The 15,610-nt window shown below is 39.6% G+C and overlaps 1 protein-coding gene across 3 annotated transcripts in view; it reads left to right on the top strand.

The window, feature by feature from the left end:
* NPAS3 (neuronal PAS domain protein 3) overlaps positions 1 to 15,610 on the top strand; it is an 858,327-nt gene that overhangs the window by 772,253 nt on the left and 70,464 nt on the right. For all 3 annotated transcript variants that reach the window (XM_030559309.1, XM_030559308.1, XM_030559310.1), the window contains one exon: positions 6,355 to 6,473. In XM_030559309.1, coding sequence (XP_030415169.1) covers positions 6,355 to 6,473 — 119 coding nt within the window. The remainder of the gene's footprint in view (positions 1 to 6,354; positions 6,474 to 15,610) is intronic.

Below are 15,610 nucleotides of genomic sequence, written 5' to 3'. Positions count from 1 at the left end.
GTCTAGGGAGGATGATAATATTACATAGAGTATTTCTATGAACTACTAAAGCAAATGGATAGAAACTTAGAACTTAAAACTTTGTCTCAGAAGTACAAAAATTGCAAATGACCATAAAAAGAATGAGCATGAATCAGTTAATTACAAATAAAGAACAGAATCAATATTAAATATAGTTGAACTGATCTTAAAATATTTTCTAGATCAAGATAATGGTGTACTTCATCAGAGGTTGGCGCCTCAAAGGATAAATCCACCATCCGTATATTAGATTTACAAAAAGTAGCAGAAAGTAGAGATGCTCTTGTTTCTTTGCTAAGGGTGTTTGAAGATATAAAATATGAGACTTTATTAAGTATCTAATAGGCCGTCCAGTTACACATCTCTAGAGCTACAATGTTGTGGGAGATTTGTAGAACCCAGTTGCTCACTCTTCTGTAATGGATTGTGACAAAATTGTAACGTGTGTTTAAAAGAAGGTGGTTCAATATCAGTGATGTCCAGTTTTAATTTGTTCATATTTTTGCATGCGAAACACAGCCAAAGGCTTTAAAAACAAATTGTGATAAGATGTATGTTCAAGTGATAGCAATATTTAATCCTGTAATGTTACAAGTTATTTAATGAGACTAAAAATGTCTTTCTTGATTTTGATGAGGCTCAAAATTTGTAGAGGTCTGAAACCTCCTAAAACAAATTTAGCTGAGGGTAGGGTGACCAGACGTCCCGATAAAATTGGGACTGTCTTGATATTTAGGCGTTTGTCCCGCGGCCTGACGGATGTTTGGTCAGGACGCAATTTTTCACACTGTGTTGTTTTTTTGGTTTTTTGGGTTTTTTGATCCACCAGCGACCCCCACTGTGTGTCTCGATATTTTCTTCTTCTCATCTGGTCACCCTAGCTGAGGGTCAGTCTTTTGAAGGTTTTGATAAGTGTGATCTTTCTAAAAATTCTCATTTTTCTCATATTCAAGTAGAACAAACCTCTGGTATTGAATCTATTAGTTTTGAAAAAATGTTCTTGATGTGTGGAAAATTGACATCATTGGAATTATACAATATATTTCATTTGCAATGCCATGACTGAATTTCTTTGTTGGCCAGATAAGGTATAATCTTTGTATTATTTTCCCACACATTCTTGTATTTCTAGTCGTAAGGCGCAGACTATTCTGTATTCGGCCCTGATCCAACAAAACTTTGAAGCATATGCCTAATTTTAAGCACAAGTCGCTCCATTGAAATAACTTGCATGTTTGAAGTGAGGCATGTATCTACGTTGTTTGTTGTGTTGGTTCCATAGTCTTCAAAATTAATAAAAAAAAGCATTAAGACTCTTTTTCATATCCCTTTGCCTGTAAAATCAGGCTGCTTTGATGCCACAAGTCCAACTAAAGAGGCCCCATAGAGAGAAATTATAACTAGCACATTTGAGAAACCTCTAACAATGACCCAAAACAGCTTTTCTATATATATCATCACTGGAATTTTAAGGGCCTTCTCAGGCTAGAAAGAAATGCTGTTTATCTACTTAGAAAGCTGGGACTCTCCTTTTCCAGTACTACAGAAATCATGGTTTTGGACCTAGTGGATTATAGCAAAAATATTTTTCTACATTTGATTCCATTTAGTCCTTCATAGTAATATTGCTAGGGGAGGGTGAGCTGGATTCTATTCTGGCTCCTGCTACATCAACAAAATGGTTCATTTGGGACTTGATCTTGCAAGCTGACAACTCTGGTCTGATCCAGCAATGCACCTAACCATGTACTTATCTCTGAGCACATCAGTAGTCCCACAGACTTCAGAAGGACTTACTAAGGGTGATGGGCTGGAAAGAAATCAGCTTGACTTGCTGCTGCTCCCAGTTATAAAATGCCACCCACTTGCCTCAATGGTTGGAAAACTTGATGGGACAGATAGTGATTGGGAAGTCTCAGTAGAAAGGATTGAGGGAGAACACACTGGAGTGGCTCCTCTTTCTCCAAAGACTTTATCCACCCAGGGGCCAGTTAGGGGAAGAGGGGAACTCCTTCAAACCTTAGCCCAGGTCCTTGGGAGCTTTTTCTTGCTCCATTTCAGCAGTGCACTTCCCCTCCTTAAAACTGTAGTATTGGAGCTGTGTTTTGCAGATGGTATGGGTCTGATTAATTGCCTGTTTTGGGGACCAGAAAGGAATTTTTTTGAGGCAAAATTGGCAGAGGCTGAGGGTGGTGGGGGTTGCCTTCCTCGCAGCATCTTAGAGGCACAGATAGGTTTGATATTAGGAAATACTATTTCACTAGGAGGGTGGTGAAGCACTGGAATGGGTTATCTAGGGAGGTGATGGAATCTCCATCCTTAGAGGTTTTTAGGGCCCGGCTTAACAAAGCCTTGATTGGGATGATTTAGTTGGTGCTGGTCTTGCTTTGAGCAGGGGTTGGACTAGATGACCGCCTGAGGTCTCTTCCAACCCTAATATTCTATGATTCTATGATAGATTAAATAGGAGTAGGATTTAATAATTAGTGGTAGTACCTTGTAGGGATGTTAGTTCCACAGTTTGTGGCAGGTTTCCAGTGTGGTTAAAAGGCTAAAAAGATGAGAAATAAAAGACTTGGTCTTTTGCTGATGGACCTTGTATGTATGGTATGAGGGAGACCTTGTGGCCTTCATTCACTAAGGTACTCCTCTTTTAGTACCCTCTGTGCTCCTCACCAAGGGGATGTGGGATGGAGCTGTAAAGGGATTCAGAAGAGTGAGCTGAATCCTAAGGGCAGGCTGAGAATAGTGTGCCTGGATTTAGGGGTTATATGGTAGGAGCCCTGTAACCCCTAGTGGGTATGTGAGTCTGAGTGACAGGGTGGGTTGCACTCTCCCCTGTCATGTTTAATGAAGTTGCAGCCTACGGCTTAAAATCCATCCTGTGTCTGTCCTTGGTCGCCAATGTGTCTTGATCAAACAATATTTTTACTAGTAAAGTAAGAAAATTTGATCTGTAGGTTATCGAGAGAGGATGAGCATGAAAACAATATCATTTTAAGGGTCGTTTTTCTGATTAGAAGCTCACTTTAAGACCCAATAATATGGGGGGAAAATAGGATAGTTAGCTGCTGACGATTAAGTCTTCCTTGAAAGTCTTGTAATGCCTGGATAGAGGCAATAAACTGCAAACCTGTGCACAGAGGGAAATAGAAGTATTTTAAAAGGGATGTGTCAGAGTCGAGTCCAACTGAAATTACATATTTGTGTTGCCCAGGTGCATGCCTGAATTTAGTGGTTCTCTACTGCACATGCAAACTGTGACCAGATTTTGAGAATATTCAGGAAGATGCTTATAAGCCTACAATAGGAGATGAGCTAGCAAGCATCCCTTTCTTGCTAATGTGTATGTCCCCTCCTATTTGGACTCCCCTTTGCAGTGTGTAAACAGCTCCTCGTTTTCCTCTTGGTTCAATTTAACAAAGGTTTTTGTATCAAAGAAGAAGTTTAGGTGCAAGTGAAAGTTTATTTTAATGGTGTTGAGACCAAGTTGTTCTTTAACTGAATCCCCTTAAACTCAGCAGAGATATTAATGTTGTAGCTTGTCAAGATTGTCAAGATTGTTCTCTTGAACATCACCAATTGACGCAAAGTAGGACTTTCCCAGATTCTTGCTTTTTTGCTTTTTCTAAAATGCCAACAGATCTCTTTAAACATGAAATGTTTTAGATTTTCATTCTGATAGCACTTAGATTGCTATTCTCCTTCAATATAATTGGAAAAAATATTATTAAATGGCTCAGTGATTAACATTTAAAATCAACTCTTGGACATTCACAGTGGCCATATTCCACCGTTTATCTCTCTGCAAATCTCACATTGACTTGAGTAGGTGTGTTCTGTGCATGTAGGAAGGGTAGAATATGTCCCTGTAACTTTTTATCCTCCCTTTAAAATACCATATGCATAATAATGATTAACATTATTAAATAACATTGCATGATATAATGTTAACTGAAAGTTATATAGGTTTTATAGATATGTTAAAGGTCAAATAATATCAGGGTTGTGATACAAGCTCAAAAGAACCCAGGAAATATTCAGTGCCAAGGATACTTTACTAAATATAGGTTGTTTCACTTTTCTTCAGAAATTTGAATTAAGGATAAAATGTTCTCATCTTTACATTTCTTGGGTATGATATGTTCATGCCACAGCTTTAATTTTATTCAGATGCAAGGTTTTGTGTGTTTAATTAACATTACTTCTGTGTGTTTAGGTAATTACCATTACAACACATGGGGACATGTCGTACTTATTGCCTGTATTAGGGTATAATGCGCTGGACTGCAGCTACTGCACACGTTAAGCTGATTCTCGCATTTCTTCACACAGCAGGAAGCACCCATGCTGTGGTTTCTTAATGTACTCTTAAAACACTGTACTGTAGGCAGCAATAATTAATAATGATTCTCATATCACAAGTACTGTTTGTATTCTGGTTGGCCCTTCATTGCTGTATCAGAGTTCCAGTAACCTTGACCCTGAAATACATTTCCTTTTTTTGAAAGTTTCATTTCTTAGATGTTGCAAACATGATATTATTGAGCAGAGCTGAATTTTTTGAGGCTAGGTTTGTGGCATGGATTCTGATGGCTTCACGTTTGTTCAGGTCTCTAAGGACCAGCGCCAATAAATGTGAAAAAGACAACAGTAGATTGGCATACTTTTCCATTTCCACCAGGATGAAAAAAAAAAGCTCTAAATTAAGTCTAACCTTAAATGTGTAATCTGTCCTTGGGAAGAGAGAGAGAGAATAAAAGAAGGATATAGCATCTTCAAACTCTCAGCCTCCCTTACGAGAAAAAATTGGTTCTAAGGGTCTCTGATCTTGTGTTTTAGTAAAATAGAACTGCACGGCTGACTGACAGTTCTGATCTAAAGCATTTACGTTTAAGTTTTGATCTCTCTGCTTTTGATTAAAACTAATGAGCTCATTTAATTCAAAATGGGAATCTCTGATAAGAGAAATAAGGTTGATGTGATTGGATTAGAGGGGCAAATTAAACTCTTAGAGCAGAAGTTTGTGCTTATATAGTGTATTAAAAAGCTGTTGGCGTATTATGGTGTGTTAGATGATGAGAAAAATTTCATAGTAATTCATATTTAATCAGAAGAAATGAAAGTACTAAATATAACATGGCTCTGCTTTTCCCTCGAGTGATAAAGAGCTGTACATTTAAAATGACATCGAATTCATGCTCTCTAAAACAAAAAACCTTAAAAGAGATACTAAAGAAAGGGACATTCTTATCAGCAGTTTCATCATAACAGAGTAGAAATGCCATAAATACAAGAAAACGTGACCACATTAGAACAAACACAACACAAGATAATCCTTAGCTCACAAACAAGCAGGGTTGTATGTGCTGCATATCAAATGCTTTTGTAAATACTTGGAATGGTTTTGACCAGAAATTGATCATATTCTCTAAAAGGACAGCAACAAGGTATTTTTCTTGATTTTAAACATCTTTTTTTTTAAATTCATTGTTGCTAATAATAACTCCTTGGAACTGAAATATGTTTCATTCTTCAGCAGTTGTTTGTTGTAGGGTTGCTCCAGAAGCTTCTGTGAATTATTTATTAGAAGAAAACATTGCATAGAAGCCTTTGGATTGAAAACAAAAATATTAAAAAGTTGCATGGGGAACATGGTGATATTACATTCCCTAAATTTGCATATATTATTTTATCATACTCGGCACATAGCATTTGTTCTTATCTAGTATGTCTTATGGCTGAGGCATTTGAACACAAAGGTGTGGTCATTAGTCACTAATACCTAATTATTGTTGTTATTATTGCCAATCATAGTAGTGCTTTTCATCTGTTGGTCACATGGTGCTTTTTTTAATTAACCCAAACTAAGGGGGAAACTGAGGCGTCAAGATCTGAAGTGTGACCAAGGTGTCACGGCAAACAAAGTAGGGAAAATGGGATAGAACTCTGGATTAGAGCTTGCACATGCATTTCAGTAGACAGCCTTGCCTCCCCAATAACACTTACCCTGTCACATAACATTAAGGAACTTCACAATTAAAAAAAAAAAAGCTGGCAGCATAGTTGCATAGGAAAGAGTTAATGAGGCAACTCTGTGTTTAAAATTCTTTGGTAAAAAAGAACCTGAAAATGAGAGTTACTGTTTGTACATATATTTTTCATTTTTTTTTGCTAAATAAACATTTTGTAAATGAGGTAAATTGATTACAACACTCAGCATCCATCAGTCATTTATTTTTAGCAAGTTCAAGGATTGCACCTGAGAAATAGCTTAGAGGGGCTGTATAAAAATCTAAATTATCTGTGTATGTATTTTTTTCTATTCCCTAGTGGAATCAACAAGCCCCAGTCTACTAACCACTGACAACACCCTAGAGCGCTCTTTTTTCATCCGAATGAAATCTACTCTGACCAAGCGAGGAGTGCACATCAAATCATCAGGATACAAGGTAAGCTTTGCTCTGCAACATGAAATATTGGCATTTTCAGATTATCCAACTTTATGTCAAATGTACATATTATGTTCATTTTTGCTCCATGCTCACTGTATGTATATTAATAGACAAGGGAATTAAGCATAAATTGTTTAAATTTGCTTCACATTCATTATTAAAATACAGGTGGTACATTTTTCCTCTATGAGATTTTGCAAATGCACTAAACCTCTGTTATACTAGTCTTCATTATGAACAACACTTTTTTTTTACACTCAAAATACTAGTCTTCAAAAGAGTGTCAGGATGGGAGTGTATTAAGCCAAGAAAGGTAAGTCAGAATAATATCTCTATTAATATTAGAAAATTGCCACATATAAATGTTTTCATAATCTTTTTTTCTAGTTAGTTTGACTTTAGGTCATATCTCAGAGTGATCATGACACCAGCTCTCACCAGATGGAATGCTATAGATATTTAATGCTTTCCACCACTGAAGCTGAAGTAGACAAGAGGTTACACTGAATACTCTTCCACCATTTTTCTTATGCTGTCTGCCCATGAGGCAACTGCTGTAAGGGCTGACTTCATCTCAAGAAACATTACATTGTTGGATTTCTTTAAGATATGACGCTCTCATCCTCCTTAACAACAATTTCATTTTTCTTTAATCATATATAACTCATCGTGCCTATGGCTAGAAATGGCTTTGCTGCACATGAAGAGTATGAGGGAAAGCACATTTTTTAGCATTGTCATCTTCTGAGATGAAATGTCTCATCCATTAAATATTGTGACAAATACATGACTGACACTCCAGTATTTAAGGAAGTGGGCCTGAGCATGTTTACATATTTAAAGAGGATGTAAGTGTCAGTGATCGTTGCAAAACTTTGAACAGTATTTTTTAGATTAGAGATGGAGTAGAGTAGTTTTGAAACAAAATTCTTCACTTCACCCAACTAAAAAAACCATCCTTGTGAATATAACATCAAGGTATTCTACGTAACGATTGAGAATCTCCTGGTGAAAATATCTTCCTTGCAAGTAAATGAGTTGGAGTCTTTTTGTTGAATGGTGTTTGAGTCTCGGTGATTTCAAATCGTTGTTAATGGGATTTAGAGTCTTTCACTCCAAGTCACTGATTTCATAAGGCACCAAAAGTTATCATCTGATGGCTGTTTAGTTGTCAACACTTGAATTGATGGTCTCAGTATAATTCATACTGGGCAGGTTGCCACATCACAGAAAACATTGACACTGGGACCTTTGTTGATGGTTCTGGGAGGGAGGCAAAGGAATCAATGGATGTTGAACAACTCTCGCACCCTTAGGCTACGTCTACACCATTTGCCACCTTTGGTGGCATATAGGGTAGTGTAGCTACAAGCCTCAGTGAAAAGCAAGCTGTGCTCACACTGCCATGTGTATGTGTCAGTTACAGACTGTCGCAGTGTGGGAAGCCACAGGGAAAACTTCAGCAGCAGAGCGTTTCCCCGTTTGTCTTTACCTTCTGTGGGGAAGGGCTCCAGCAGTGGGGAGCTAGCAGAGCCTTTCCCATCACCCTCCCTATTGCTGGAGTCCTTACCTGCAGTGGGGAAAACCTCCAGCAACAGGGAGCTGCGGGTTAGTCTTTCCCTCCAGCAGGAAAATGATCTAGCAGTGGGGAACTGCCACAGCCCTTCGCTGCTGCCTTCAGGCTGCCAGTGTCTTTCCCTGCTGCTGGAGTCTTTTCCTATGGCAGGGAAAGGTTCTGGCCACTGGGAAACTGCAAGACAGTACATGGGTAAAAATAGCATTGTAGATGGGGAGGCATGGCTTGGGCAAGTAGAGAGCCATGTAGGGTATGTCCATGGGTAAGTATCTACACCCTTCTGGCATGCCTGTTCTCTATTCACCCTAGCCAGGCCTCACTGTCTACACTGTTAGTTTAACCCATGCTGGGAGTGAGAGCTACTTGAGCACATACTCAGCACACCGTCAAAAGAAGCATGCAGTGTAGATGTAGCCTTAGAGGTGCTGCCTCTAGGCTAGGACTTGGTTACACTGGCAGAGAACTTGCATTGTAGTTGGCTGTGCTGTAATTGGATTGTGAATAAGTAGAAGAATTCACTTTTCAAGATTTTCAATCTGCCATCTTTCACCAGCAGTGAACGTTACAGAATACAGGAAACTGGACTCAAGTGCTGAAGTTTCATCCCTATCTCTCTCCATTTTGGCTGTATTCCTATAATCCTATGTTGATGTAGGCCCAAATAGGGGGCCACATCATCTGCTATGGAACAGCAAAACAGGATGGGTCTTTATCTCTGAGTTTATTGTTAAAGTAGATTTATGCCACACTTTTAACATGGTTTAAAGATGTTTGTATAAGAATGTTCTGGGGGAGGTTGTCTGTTTTGTTTTACGAAAGAAGAAAAATACACTTTTTTTGGAAGTGTTGAAGTTCAGACAGTTTTTGAAATGCTCTCTAGAGCATTTACTCAATAGGAGACACTATAGTTAAGGCTACGTTTTAGTCATGAGTATTTTAGTAAAAGTTATGGACAGATCATGGACAGTAAACAAACATTCATGGCCTGTGACCTGTCCGTGACTTGTACTATATACTCCTGACTAAATCTTGGTGGGGGCAAGAGGGGCAGGCGAGTCACAGGTGCACAAGAGTGGCCAGGGGATACCGTGGGTGCTGGAGGTGGCAGCCCGGAGGGGCGCTGCAGGAGAGCAGCCTGGGACCCCCGCTGCTGCTGTGGGGGGTTGTGGGATGGCAAGCTCCCTACCCGGCTCCTCGTGGCTACCCAGAAGCAGGGACATGTCCCTTCCTCATCTCCTAGCTCGGCGCACTGCCCCCGCCCCAAGCACCAGCTCCGTAGCTCCCATTGGCCAGGAACCATGGCCAATGGGAGCTACAAGGGTGGTGCCTGCAGGCGGAGGCAGCACATGGAGTTCGGAGCTGAGGAGGGGAGGGATATGTTGCTGCTTCCAGGGAGCCCCCCAAGGTGAGCACCGCCCAGAGCCCTCACTCCCTCCCACACCCCAACCCCCAGCCAACTCCCACACCCAAACTGCTGCTGGTGTTGGGAGTACAGGCGGTGGCCCAAGACAGCCTCAGCAGCAGCAGCAAGTGCAGCTAGCCCAGGGGCTGACTGAGCTGCTCAGGTGGTCCCTGAGCCAGCTGCAGCTGCTGCAGAAGTCAGGGAGGTCCCGGAAAGTCACAGATTCTGTGACTTCCATGAACTCCATGACAACCTTGCAAACTTAACTATAGTCCACCATATAAATACAGATTTAGCGTCTCTCTAAAGAGCTGCTGGCATCTCTTGGAAACTTTTCAAACCAGAATTGTGATGTTGCAGACAGAGGATTTTGATTGCAGATGACAAATAAGGAGAAAACAGCAGAAGAACTTTGAGTAACTCATTTTCATTTGACGTTTCCTAGAATAAAGATGGGAGAATAAGGTACATGAATATTGGCAAAATTGTCTCTAAATAAATTTTGTTTCAATTTTTTCCGTCACCAAGTTAGCATGTGTACAGTCATGTAAATAGTGGGCCAAATCCTCAGCTGGTATAAATCGGCATAGCTCCATTAGCCCATGATGTCTTGGAGGATTATATAACTGATGTTATTTGGTGGACAAAGAAAAGTCACTTGTGTCCTGCCATTTTAATTCTATTTCAGTTTGCTTTTTAAATAATAGATATTGCTATTGTAGATAATAACAAGTCCTTTGGAACGATAGTTGTCCATAACATAGTGACCCCTAATAAAATGGTATATTGACAGCAGGAAAAGTGAATCATGTACATTTTTAAATCAACATAAGACCTTTTTTATTTAAATATAATTCTCAATTTTTGTACTTTATATACAAATATAAAGAACACATCAGCCTTTGTTATTAAACTTGCCAAGAAGAATACAATTCAACTGCTCTAGTGAATGCTAATGACACTTACAAGAAAGCTCCCATCTTCTTTGTTGACCATCAGAAATCCAATGGTAGACCAGAGTCAAGCCCTCCAGAACCCTTTTGGGTACAGGTATGTTTTATTAAAATAAACAGAAAGGACAAAGAGCCTTGTGCAATGAATAGGCAACTAAAAAATAAGGTAGACAAAGGAAGGAGTGCTATCCAAATTGCACTGCAGCTGTGGACATGCCACAAAGAAAAGACACATCACTGCCCCCAATATGAAAAAGTAGTGCAGCACAGCAAGGCACACAGCCAAGTTCTGTGCCATGAGACAATGTGGGATCACTCAGTAAGTCCTGCTGCTTTAAAGGCTAACCCAAGAAACAGCTTCTTTAGACAGTAAGTGAATCAGATGATCCATGAGGTGCTTGGGCAGTCCTCACAATTTCAGAAGAAATTGCATAAGATTGAGAATGGGTCAGAAAATGAGATCGCTGAATCAGTTGTATTGATCTAGTCCATCCCCGTTTAGGACAGATTTAATTAGTCTTAAATTATCACTACAGATGAAAGCCTAGTCTCTTGTCCCTTAAATTATGCTCATATAAACAGCTGTTTTTATCTAGAATAGGGAAATCATTACATGATTCATCTGACTCCCCCTCCCCATTCTCTTTTCGGTGTGTTCCATCTTCCTCCTTTTCCTGAATGGAGCTTCGCCCATGCTTATGCTGGGAGCTTATAGGGAAAGATTATACGTGCGTGCATTGTTGTATATCTATTTTATTTTCAGGAAATAAACCAAAAACGTATAAGAGTAAAGCAAGAAGGCATGTAGTCAGCTGACAAAACACAATGAAAACAAATAAAAAGAAACAATGATAATGGTTCAATTCACTGCAAACCTCAGGATTTATTACTGTTTCAGCTGTTATCTAAGATACATGATGCCAAGGCTTACTGTGTTTCTCATTGCTAGAAATGTATCACTTTATCTTTTTTCTGCCTTCTTTCATCAATATAAAGAGACTTACTTTTTTTTGGATTTTCTTTCCATTTTATCTGCTTCCCTCTTTGTTTTCCTTCGGGGGTAGGGAGGTGCCTCATCTGTCTCTTAAACACTCAGACCTGAGTTCAGAGTTTATATTGTTCTACTTTTAGACATGATCAAAGCCAGTTTTAGTTGAAGACCATGTCAAGTCAAATGATACGTTTCCTGATCCATTGTGATGATCAGGATCTAATACCTCTCCACCTCTCAGGATAGTAGGCACCTCACAGGGGGTGAGGCAGAAGTGGGAGCATGTCCCCATCCTCCTGCCCAACAGCCTGCAGGGCAAGCCAGCCAAAAGGATGGTACAGCCTGTACAGTCACACTACATACTTGACCACTCTATATCTGTATATAAAAATAATTTTAAAAACATATACCTGCAAAACTGAAAAAATGTTTGAAAGTCTGTAAAATAATTTACACAAGTTAATTACTTTTTTCTATTGTCCAGTGCTAATTTTCTATGCACTAGTTTATAATTAGACATTTTCACATGGCTGTGTTCTCTATTGTGAAGTCACTATTAAAGTCGTAGTAAAGTTGGTAGCCAGTTGCATATTAATTTTAGTGCTTGAAATCCAAACTTACTGTAGAATTTACATTCACATTCAGAGTTCTCATAATTCCAGATCATTTTCTTGAGACTCCTGATTTTTTTCTAATTTCTAGTTTACCTCAGTTTAATGTTTTAGGCTATGTTTACACTACTGAGGGATTAACACTGCTCCGATCAGTACACTGGGGGTCAATTTAGTGGGTCTAGTGAAGACCCGCTAAATCGACGGCACAGCGCTCTCCGATTGATTCCAGTACTCCACTGGGAACGAGAGGAGTAAGGTAAGTCAGTGGGAGACCATCTCCCATTGACCCAGCATGGTGTAGACACCGCAGTAAGTCGACCTCAGTTACGCTACTCCAGCTACATGAATTTAGGGATGCCTGCCTACTCTTTGTGCCTTTTGAAATCTAACCTTTAAGGATTTAGATCTTTATCTGCAAGATGCCTATGCTCTAGAACAGGTGGTGAAGGCCTGCTTCTTTTTTAAAGGCCCCCCAGGGGGTGTTCAACTGTGGACTTTGAGCTATCCTGCTCGGCATCAACAGATGGCTCTACTCCTGAAACCATTCCTGGCACCACTTTGATTTTTAAACACTTATGGTGCAGCACAATCATGGAAGGCTAGAATTTACTCTATATATTCTTACTTATTTTTAATTGAATTAAAAGATTTAAATGAACCATAAATGATCGTGATTGCCAAGTCTCTCTTGGTTGGCTAGAACCACTGCACCCATTGCTTGATTCCAGACATTTCTTTCTGAATCTTTAGAACTAAAGACTAAAATGTTAATGTTCAGTAGCCTGATTTTTAGGGGGATCTGATCACCCACAGCTATTACTGACTTCAGTGGAAGTTGTGGCTGTGCAACACTCATGGAAATCAGACCACTTTTATTGTGGTATCCAAGTATGGATTTAAGTTTAAGCAATCAGATTTGAACAGTTTGGTCTAAATTCTTTACCTCTTTTTCATTATTTTGGTCCTGAATGCTTTTCATTTTGGGATCTCACAAATGAATTTCTGTCAGGCTTCCTCATCTTTCCTGATAAGATAGGACCTGAGAGCATAGCGTGACCTTTCTATACAAGGAGTAAGCTGTAGATGTCAAAATTTCATCAGAAGGCTCCAGCCACACCACCTTGAGTCACACTAACCCAGGGAAGGAGGAATAAGAAACCAACATCAGGAGACATATTATACAGAGAATTTTCTAAATGTCAGCACATACGTATCCCAGTTTCCTTAGCAATGAGGACACTCACAGGTAATTTGTCAGAGAGGAAGAACTGATCTAAAATTTGCCCATGTAAATCGATGACCTTTAGCCAAAAGGAAGCTTGTCTGTTAGTAAGGATGCAACATTCTTAGAAAAGAACACAACACTAACATGCCAATCTGAGCTTTATGATGTGTCTACCTGTAAATATACCATTATGGTGGCCAAAGGATGACCCTGGGACTAGGGTAATCTGGGTTCATTGCCTGGCTCTGCTATAGAATGGTTGTAAGATCTTGGGTAAGTCATAGGGTCATTTTTTCAAAAGAACTCAGTTCCTATTTAAGCACCTAAATAAAGTGGCCAGATTTTCAAGAAGTACACAGCACCTGCCAGCTCCCATTGGTGTCAAGTTCTTATTCCAGCTGAGCACTTTTGAAATGCTGAGCACTTTTGAAATGCCAACACCTCCTTACCTCAGAGAGGTACTGAGAGGATGCATTAATTAATGTGTGAGTTGCTCAGATATATGGTGATATGGACCATGTAAGAAGGTAGCTAGCTACTCTTATGTAAAAGGCCTTTTCAGTAGCAGTCAGTGGAGACTGGAAAGACTTGGGCTTTGATCATTGACCCAGACTTCCTCATGATGACTGCAGATGCAGTATTCCTAAACCTAAATCATTGTTTCTTCTGAATCTTGTCTTAAATTTTCACACAGCCTTTAAGTTATGACTGCAGTTGCAATATGTTCCATACTGTGTAAATGGAGGCTGTCTTAGCTCAAAAACTAGATTCTAAAAGAGAAGTAAGATATTAAGTTAAGCAAACTCAGTCTTTCGGAGAGATCCGTTATTTCCCTCCATAAATCCACTTCTCATAGAATGAACAGCTACAGAGAATATCATCACAAATTTAGCAACAAGGGGCCCTGCTTTTGGTCACACAACATCTTCAATCTGGAGCTAACTCTATTAAAGTCAGTGAGGCTATATTGGTGTGAGATCAGCAGTCAGTCCTATACATATTAAAATATTCCAGAAAGAGGAAGAGAACCTAATTATGGTATTCTTTAAGAAGGACCACAGACTACAGCATATATGCAGCACATTTATTGGCAGCTATAGTGATCTGGATTTTTTTAATGTATAGGGGAATATGCATGTGAATTATTTGAACTGTTATGTGAATTTTAAACACATAAGTGAATGTTTTTTAAGTTTGAAAGGGAGGAACTTACATACATACACAGGGCTAACTCCTATCATTTACTGTGCTAAAAAGCAGAGAGCCGTGGAAAGAGAATAGTGGCATTCTCTTCTCACCACAAAAATAACCAGGCACAATACCTCATGGCACATAAGCGTGTGCTAGGAGAAATCCCTAGCATGCACCGTGTTCCCAAAGAGGAAGGGTCTATTGAAACAAAAGTGTATTTAGTTCCCTAGGTTGACTAGCGTATCCACTGCTATCATCAGCTAGTGAGTGACTATTGGCAGAGGATCAACATGCTCAGTAGAGCAGCCATATGAGCCTCACAGTTCGTGTCTGCACGAGAAATCCAGTCTGGCAGGATTTCTTGTGCAGAAGATGCTTCTGTTAACACCCCTGCTCATTCTTGCTGCTCTGCTTAGCTAGTGTCAGTGGAGGGTTTGGCCCATTTCCCTTTCCCCATGTAAATATTTTATAAAGTGTTCCGCTGTGTGTGTCCCTTTTTAGCCAACCCCACAACGTCACAGTGGCTCAGTGTTCATTGAATCGTAGGACTGGAAGGGACCTCGAGAGATCTTCTAGTCCAGTCCCCTGCATTCAGCACTACCATGTTGCCATCCACAGTAGGCTAGGAAAAAACAAGGAGCTGATGGATTGAAAATGATGTAACTGATGCTAAGCTAGTGTGGAAGACCACCACACGCCTTTTCCTTTCTGCAGAAACAGTCCACCTGTCCACAAGTGGTGGTAATATTTTATTCAGCTAGCAACAGTAAGCCAGGTTTAAACCCTGTTGTACACAGGTGAAACTGAACTGAATTTCATGGAGTTGTATCTGCTGCTAGCAGGACTGAATATAGCTCAATATATCTGTGTGAGAACATTCATTTCTCAGTTTTTGCATGTCACCCAGATCTGGTAAAATGAAGTTAGAAATGGCTGATTAGGAAACATAAAGCTCATGATCCATAATCACAGAATCTTCTCTTAATAGATATAGTAAGTTAAACATCTGACGTTAGGTGTGCTTCTCCCATTTGCACCCATTTTACTCCAATGTAATACCATTGGCTTTAGTGGAGCTATGCCTGATTTACACTGGTGTAAGTAAGAAGACAATCAGACTTCTTGCAGATAGTTTAACAGTGATGTTTCAGTGTTCTTCTGAAATTCAGGTGAACTGCGAGA

The sequence above is a fragment of the Gopherus evgoodei genome, chromosome 4, assembly GCF_007399415.2.
Source record: "Gopherus evgoodei ecotype Sinaloan lineage chromosome 4, rGopEvg1_v1.p, whole genome shotgun sequence".
NCBI lineage: Eukaryota > Metazoa > Chordata > Testudines > Testudinidae > Gopherus > Gopherus evgoodei.
The sequence above is the reverse complement of the archived record's forward strand: the minus strand, read 5'-3'. Positions and strand labels throughout refer to the sequence as shown.